The 9,382-nt window shown below is 42.6% G+C and overlaps 1 protein-coding gene across 4 annotated transcripts in view; it reads left to right on the top strand.

Annotated features, from left to right (window-relative positions):
- Window positions 1–366: 366 nt before the first annotated feature.
- Window positions 367–9,382, top strand: part of cpeb2 (cytoplasmic polyadenylation element binding protein 2) — a 41,172-nt gene continuing 32,156 nt past the window's right edge. For all 4 annotated transcript variants that reach the window (XM_056449540.1, XM_056449539.1, XM_056449538.1 and 1 more), the window contains exons 1-2: window positions 367–1,485; window positions 6,636–6,905. In XM_056449540.1, coding sequence (XP_056305515.1) covers window positions 637–1,485; window positions 6,636–6,905 — 1,119 coding nt within the window. In that variant the 5' untranslated portion in view covers window positions 367–636. The remainder of the gene's footprint in view (window positions 1,486–6,635; window positions 6,906–9,382) is intronic.

Genomic DNA, 9,382 nt, shown 5'->3' with positions numbered 1-9,382 from the left:
CACACATACTGCACACAATACAAAACAAAGATAGCACTCTGTATAAATTTAAAAGCATACTACGTAGTGTACTAGATATGCACTACATTTCATATGGTTACTATAAGCACAAGCAGAGTTTATACGGGTTCACGCGCACGAGCTTGGCCGGTTGTTTAGGCTAAAGGTGAGCCGGCTGGAGGAGCAGTTGATCGGCAGCAGCTGCCGTGATTGCACCGGTGCCCAGAACGGTGTGTCTGCTGCCCTGCGCTGCTGCACCTCCTGAATAATGAATGAGTGACGCGAACATTGCGGCTCTCTCTGCGGCGCGGACAGGGCGGGCTCGCGCATGCATTATGACGCGCCGGTGACGCGCATGCAGGAGTTTTAATCCTCTGCCGCAGCAGCAGATCAGCCGGTAACGCGAGGAGGGGGATGCGCGGTCGGTCGCACGGACGGACGGCTAGATCGGCTAAAAAAAGCCGCAGACAATTAAATCCGCGAACAATCTTTATAGCGTGCAAAAAGGCGACCGACGCGACCGAAAGCTCCTCCTCTCGCGCTCCAAGCAGGCTTTAGGAAGTTCTAGGACTCAGTGTCTTTCTTATTGTTCCCGAGCAGGCCTGGGTGGACGTACGAGAGCTTTGACGCAATTAAATGGGTGATTACGGCTTCGGCTTGATACAGACAGCGAACACCAACACCGCCATCATCAGCGGACCCGCGCTCTTCGGCGGAGACGCGTTCACACCCTACCGCAGCGCGTCCCCCGTGCGCCCCAGCAGCTCGCCTCGGGTGTCCCCTCTCTTCCTGTCACATCAGCGCAACATGCAGGATGAGCCTGCGGGGTTGACAGCCTCTCAGTCCAGTAGCGAGCAGAGCAGCCGTTTTTCCACCGCTGGTCACGCGCAGACAGCCAGTGACCTTCAGCACGACCGGAACATACATCAGCAGGCTGATCCGCAGCCGCCGTACTCCACCTCCTCCTCATCCTCCTCCTCCTCTTCGTCCAGCACGGGCCTGGACACCGATGCGCCATCGTCCAAGGTGAACATCCAGATGGAGTCCCCGAGCGCGCACCACATTAACAACGGCACAGGCGCCAATAACATGCTCGCGGGCGCGTTCCCGGAGATGCAGAACCCCGGGGGCGGCGGCGGCGGCTCGGCTTCCCCCACCCTGCCCGCTTTCGGTACGCCGTGGTCGGTGCAGACCAGCTCCCCTCCTCCGCCCGTCTCCAATTCCGCGAACGCAATAAATCCGATCCCCGCCACCACCGAGCCGGACACCTTCTACCCAGGCATCCCCTCCTCCATCAACCCCGGCTTCTTCCAGAGCTTCTCGGCCAACCCGTGCCCGGTGCAGGGCTTCAGCAGCCCGTTCTCCCCGCAGATCAGCGTCCCCCCGCAGCCGCCGCAGAGCCGCCGGTCCCCGGTGAGCCCGCAGATTCCCCCGCAGCAGCAGGGCGCCTTTCTGCAGCACAGGAACAACTACAACCACCACCAGGTGAGCAGCCGTGTTCACCAGCAGCAGCTGTGCGAGACAACTTAAAATCACACAGCAATAATGACACCTTCAGCAACACTAACAGTAACAAATAATAATAATAATAATAATAATAATAATAATAATAATAGTGATTGAAGGCTGCGGTTGAACTGTCATTGTGACGCAATCGCGGCCCTGAAACGTCACCTCTTGCGTCATAATGCAGCGCTCAGTAAAGCCATTGTGACGTCTGTGCGCTGAATACAAATGCGGCCTGTCAGTGCGTCACAAGCTTACTGCATACTACGCAGTGCACACTGCTGAGCAGGATTGACTAGTGAGCATGTAAGCTAGTGTGTTTGACATGTTCAAATGCTTCACAGTGTTTTATGCAGCTTCAGGGGGGGGGGGGGGGTCTATAATACCATAGACGGTAAAAATACTTAACTATAATATTATTTATATATTACTTTCAATTACGTTTCATTATTACATCTATCATACACTCTCAGAAATAAAGGTACAGGAGCTGTCACTGGGGCAGTACCTTTTCAAATGGTACATATATACCTGAAGGGTCCATAATGGTACCTCAAAGGTACTTTTTAGGTACATTTGGGCACTAATATACACTTTTGATGTACCACTGTGGACTCTTTGGGTACAAATATGTAACTAAATTCCATCTGAAATTTCCTTCTGAAATGAGCATTTTTATCAGGCTCCTAAGTTTAGGTTCAGTAATTTCTTTTTTATGGTAAAAATTAGTTATTTTCATGATCTTTAAAGTGAAATAAATCAACATACACAAAGGAGGCTAAGAAAACTTTTCATTTTCGACACTTTTATTGCATCTGAACTCGTCATGTTGGTGTGTGTGTGTGTGTGTATATATATATATATATATATATATATATATATATATATATATATATATATATATATATATATATATATATATATGTATGTGTGTGTGTGTGTGTGTGTCATTTTTAATTAAACATTGGACTGTTAATTTTAATACTTTTCAATAAAAATATTATTTTATAGGTGTTTATATTTGTTAGATTTTTGTTATTTTTGTTGTTTTATTTGATGTATGTATATATGTATAAGTTTCAATTAAGTATTTAATTATTTATGCTTTGTTGCAATTTGATTTTATATATATATATATATCACTAGGGAGTGGTAAGACTCGCTGAAATATTTAAAAAATAATAATAATTTAAATTATAAAATAAAAATAAAGAAATAAATGAAAAAATAAATAAATATATATATATATATGAATATGTAAAATTATGGTAACACTTTACAATAAGGTTCATTAGTTAATGCGTTTACTAACATGAACTAATCATGAACAACACCTGTACAGCATTTATTAATCATAATTGAACATTTACTAATGCAATATTAACATCCATGCTTGTTACCATTAAATAATTCCCCGTGGGTTAACATGAACTAACAATGAATAACTGTATTTTCGGTAACTAACATGAACAAATACTGTAGTAAATGTATTGTTCATTGTTTGTTCATGTTAGCATTAATTAACATTAACTAATGAACCTTATTGTAAAGTGTGACCAAAGTTATATGTTTTTAATTTTATTATTTAAAAATTATTATTATTTTGTATTATTTCTGCGAGTCTTACCAACCCTAGTGACTCCCTGAGTGTCCTGGACCACATAAAAGAATAATAATTCAGCATGGTGGCGTGCAGCGCTGCAGATACACATCAATTTGCACTTTTCAATGCAGTGTCATCTAATGCCACGATCTTTAGTGCTGCAATCAACTAAAGAGACGTCACACAGTAAAAGCAAGGTCAAAGTGAGTTTACTATATTATGGGATGCAGTGTTCTGAACAGAGTATTTAGTGTCAGTGTTTGTATTTGCACATGATCTAAAGCAGAAACAGGGAATGAATGTGTGTTTTTGTGTGGCTGTTTAAGGGCCCCCGCAGGCTCCTGAAGCACGAGGGCCGCTAATATCACCGAAGGGCCTCACGTGATCCGTCTCGATTCTTGACCCGTCTCAGTGAATCTGCTGTTTGGGCTCACAGATGTCTGTCAGTGCTCTGGTCTGATGTATTGTTGGAGAAAGATCTCATTACTGTAGTCTGCAGATGAAGCTTCACTATGTATGATATGATACAATAAGATATGATACAATAAGATATGATATGATATGATATGATATGATATGATATGATATGATATGATATGATATATGATATGGTATGATATGATATGATATGATATGATATGATATGATATGGTATGATATGATATGATATGATATGATATGATATGATATGATATGATATGGTATGGTATGGTATGATACGATACGGTATGGTACGATATGATACGATACGATATGGTATGATATGATATGGTATGATATGATATAATATGGTATGATATGATACGATATGATATGATATGGTATGGTATGATATGATACGATATGATATGATATGGTATGATATGATACGATACGATATGGTATGATATGATATGGTATGATATGATATAATATGGTATGATATGATACGATATGATATGATATGGTATGATATGATACGATATGTTATGATACGATACGATACGGTATGATATGGTATGATATGATACGATATGATACGGTACGATATGTTATGGTATGATATGATACGATACGATATGGTATGATATGATACGATGATATGATATGATATGATATGATACGATACGATACGATAAGATATGATACGTTATGGTATGATACGATACGATACGATATAATACAATAAGATAAGATATGATATGATATGATATGATATGGTACGGTACGATACGATACGATACGATACGATACGATATGATAAGATACGATATGTTATGATATGATATGATATGATATGATTAGTCTTAGATATTAGTCTAAATGGAGCCTAAGTGTGTATTTTTCGCGAGCACGCTGCTGTGACGGGGGTGGGCCGAAGGATGGCGACCCCTGATTAATGAAGGGACCAAGCCGAAAAGAAAATGAATGAATAATGAAAGGAACATTCATTCATTTTCCTTTGGCTTAGTTTCTTTATTAATCAGGGGTCGCCACAGTGGAATGAACCACCAACTTATCCAGCATATATTTTACTTAGCGGATGCTCTTCCAGCTGCAACCCAGTACTGGGAAACACCCATAAACACTCATTTACACACTCACACACTACGGCCAATTTAGTTTATTCAATTCACCTATAGCGCATGTGTTTGAACTGTGTGGGAAACCGGAGCACCCGGAGGAAACCCACGCCAACACGGGGAGAACATGCAAACTCTATACTAACTGGCCCAGCCGGGACTCAAACCAGCGACCTTCTTGCTGTGAAGTGACAGTGCTAACCACTAAGCCACCGTGCCCCCACAAAACGAACATTCTCACCATTTTACCGCTTCTAATGTCTGTCTGAAATCTGTTTGGTGAAGTTCCTTTGCACACAAATGTTACCTGTGAAGATACACGTAGGGCAGTTTATGCAGCAAGTTGCAGTGGTGTTTGTCGACCTCTGAGAACTTCACGGAGTCTTTGTTTTGTGCTGATTCAGGATCTTTACACTTGGTTTTCTGTGTTTTAAAAAAAGGTGACGCAACATCTCTACAGGTTTACACATAGCACAGTATATACATCAAACCTCCAGTGTAGGTGTTAGCTTGTGGTTTTATGTTGAGTCTAGACGCCATCAGCGGTAATTATCTCTCACTATCCCTTAAACACTCAGCCAGATTGTATGTGCACACAGTTTCTCTCTCTCGCTCACACACACATATACACTGACACACACACACAGTCAGGCCATTACCCAATTACACATAAAGACATTACAAGATGGGTGTGGTGCTCATTTGTGCACACAATGCAACGACAGCAATGACTGATAGTGAAAATTAGTTTGTCATTGTTTAGTATAGTATGTGTGCTCTGTGCATATGTGTGTGTGTGTGTGTGTGTGTGTGTGTGTGTTTGGCTTATATTCTTGTGTGTTGTTGCCTCTGTGTCCACGAGATGTGGAGTTTAAATCTTTAAATCTTCTTACTTGTAGAGCAAGGCAAAGCCCGGACATGCTCAAAGTTACACACACACACACACATATGGCCGATTACGCCAGTCACTCTCATTCACATTAAAGGGATAGTTCACCCCCTCCCGAAAAATTAAACTAATCAACATTTACTCATACTTAACCCACACAGAAACATTTCTCTGGCCCACACAATCAGCTTTTGCTTGGCCACATGCTGCAGTGAATTACCATCTAGACCAGGGGTGGGCAAACTCGGTCCTGGAGGGCCGGTGTCCTGCACAGTTTTGCTCTAACACCAATCAAACACACCTGAACATGCTAATCAGTGTCTTCAGATCACTAGAAATCTATAAGCAGGTGTGTTTGATTAGAGTTAGAGCTAAACTGTGCAGGACACCGGCCCTCCAGGACCGAGTTTGCCCAGCCCTGATCTAGACATATATGGCCCAGTTCTGGCCCAGATGTTTGGCCATTGTCTGGAAGCCAGACCTGGGCTGCGTCCGAAACCGCCTACTACTCAGTAGGTACTGCATTTGAATTTAAATGACCTACTCGCCTGCTAGAAAAGTGCGTGCTATACAGTATGAATGGGAGCAGTATGAATGGAACTCGGACGTACTACATCCGCCATTTTGTAATCATCACTTGACCTACACATGCTTCACTCCCATTCATGAATTCTCTTACGGAGCATCATGGGATAGCGTAGCATGCATTGGATGCACACTACAGAATCTCGCCAGAAGTTGTAGGTCATCCGAGTACTTCTCGCAGACTGTTTTTCTAATTCTGTGAATTCGGGCATACTACTCGGCTCGCATACTGCTTTCAGCGTACTATATAGACCATTTTGATGGATGTAAACGATAACAATATTCCCAACGGATTTCCTGTTTTACATTTTTAATTTCTATCGCTTCCCAGAATCCGAAAAGAGCCACGATTTTTGATATTTCTCCAGTCAGACTAAAAATCGCAGATTGAATACATTCCCAAGATGGCTACCAAGTGAACTGACCTGCCATATGTAGTGTCTGCATTGAAATTCATGTGTATGTAACTGACCGTCCCCTGTGTCCACAGCCCATGATGAAGCAGTCTCCGTGGGGCAGCCATCAGGGCAGCGGCTGGAACTCTGGAGGCATGTCCTGGGGCAGAGACCATCGGCGCGGGGGTGGCATGGGGATGCCAGGCTCCATCAACCAGATCTCGCCCATGAAGAAGCCCTTCTCCAGTAACGTCATCGCTCCGCCCAAGTTCCCACGCTCCGCTGGCTCCCTGGGACCCAAATCTTGGATCGAGGAGAACATGTTTCGCACCGACAACAACAGCAACACGCTGCTGCCCCTGCAGGTACCTGTGAGAATTTCCTCATCGAAGATATTCCTCATGGAAGAGTATGCTAATTTGATGTAATCTACATTCTGACTGTATGTATAGGTGTGTGCTTGTAAGTTTGCGTGTTCATGCGTGTTTGTATGTGTGTAAACTTGTGTGTGAATGTGTGTGTGTGTGTGAATGTGTGTGCTTGCGTCCATGTGCATGCGTTTGTGCTTGCGTGTGTGTGTTAGTGTGTATATATGAGTGTTTGTGTGCGTTTGTGTGAGTATATGTGATTATACGTGTTTGTGTGTGCATGTGTGTGCGTGACTGTGTGTGTAAGTGCAAGTGTACGCGCGTTTGAGCACATAAGTGTAAGTGTGTGTGTGTGTGGTTGCTCAGGAGGGTGTTGTAGATGTTGTAGAGCACCTGAAGACAGCAGTGACTCACAGTGAGCTCATCAGAGTGCTTTTGGTGGTTTCGTCCTGAAGAAACTGGTGCTGTCCTCTGTCTCTGCCTTCAGTGTTTCTCACAGTCTGAGCTCAGAGCTAGACTGTAGCAGAGCGCTGGTGTTTGTGCAGTCTAAAGGTCTATGCACACTAAAATCTAGGGCTGCAATAATGAATCGATTAAATCAATAAAAATCGATTGCTAAAAGAATTGGTAACGAATTTCATAACCGATTAGTTGCAAGCCGGAATGGGACTCCTTTTCAGCCCTGAAGTTTTAAACCTTAGATTGGCCTACCTCAGTTAACGACTGACTATATTAAAATAAGGTCATTTCCAATTCAGTTCCTAATGACACGATCACGTCTTTTTCAAGGACACAGCTGCTTTAGAACTTCAAATGTTTTTCATAAATATGAGAACATTAAAGGATAGCTAAATCTCCAACTCTATTCTTCAAAACATCACAATGTCCTTTCCTGCAATATCTGAATATATATTCTGTGCAAAATTCTTTATATATATATCCACTTTGTAACAGTGGTCACACAAAAAACAAAACAAAAAAAAAAACCTAAATTTCTCAGGTGAGGTTCAAACTCCGGTCGGCGATGTCGTAACGCAACGTGCTGACCACTGAACCACAATGGCGCTGTTATGCCAGTGCATTGGGAGGAATAAAGTATTGGAATCTGCAAGACTCTTTTAACCACAGTATTACTTTCTATTGATGGCTTAATCTTTTTCTCCTATTTTAGATTTCTGATCAAGTTATGTCAGATTTATTAATGTAGTGAATCATCTGATTTTCATTGAGCAAGTGTACTATTCATTAATATTAATTATTCGAATTCTTATATTCACTAAGGTGTCGCTGTTTGGGGTCGAATGATAGTTACATCATCATTAACCTGCAGGCTGCATTTTGCTCGCGGGGCTGTGAGAAAATAAATAAAAAGAACGGAGCTGCGGCAAAATAATGAATAAAAAGAGTGAGGCTGTGGTCAAATAAATAAATAAATAAATAAATAAAGTGCGACTGAGTGCAAGCAGCTAGGGACACCGGCCCTCACGGACAAAAAGCAGACTGGCCCAATGGGAATTCTCCCAGTCCTCTCGATTAGCCAATCCGGGGCTGATTCGTTGAGTCACGTGACACAGGGATGTTTGATTATTAAAAAAACACTTTAGTTGAGCGCGGAGTGGAGTGAACACACTCTGCCTCTCTCGTGCACTGATGCAGGGTTCGGCGCCTCATAAACAGACATGAGGAGGAAGGGAGATCAACAGCAGGGTAAATCATTACAGAATCCTACTTCTGTTCCATTTGGACAAGCATGACAAGTTAGCGTTAGCTTGTTAACCCTTATTAGAGCGGCAGCTGCAAAATTCAAACTGAGCTTTGGTGCGTTGACTGGCGCTGAGCCAGAGAAAGACTTGTCATAGTATCACAATTACTCAGTGTTTTAACCACCTAATGCTTATTTTATGAATTAGACATGTAAATACACACAAGTACTAGTAAAACAATACATTTAGAGTTTGTAAAACACACAAGACAGTCTATGGATGTCTAAAAATCCATTCAAATTTACAACCCAGGCTCATTCTGAAAACGTAGTCACGTGGACGTTTCTGGAGACTGCTAAATACGTCCCGGTAGGTACGTATTTTTGCAGTTTTTGTTTTCGCAAATCCATGAGTGTGCTTTTTCGTATCTCATATTTCTCTCATGAGTGCCGTTTGCGGCTGCTGTTCTCGCGTAAACCCACCAGAGGCCACTGTCGACCGAGCGTCTGTCTGACTGGCTGAATGACTGGATGACTGACTAGCCCGCTGACCAATCCACAGACCCACCCTCCTCCTTCCCTAAACCCAACCAATTTTATCGATTGACCCGCCCACCCACTTACTTCCCTAAAGCCCAACCAATGATTTACAAAAGCCGCCCCAGAAAAAGAAAAGCCCACTGACTTTTACCACGTTTTCAGATTTTACCACATTCTCACCCTGTTATTCACTCGTTCATATTATTTTTCTTACCTGATTTCTGGAACCGCT

Source organism: Danio aesculapii, chromosome 23, assembly GCF_903798145.1.
Source record: "Danio aesculapii chromosome 23, fDanAes4.1, whole genome shotgun sequence".
NCBI lineage: Eukaryota > Metazoa > Chordata > Actinopteri > Cypriniformes > Danionidae > Danio > Danio aesculapii.
The sequence above is the reverse complement of the archived record's forward strand: the minus strand, read 5'-3'. Positions and strand labels throughout refer to the sequence as shown.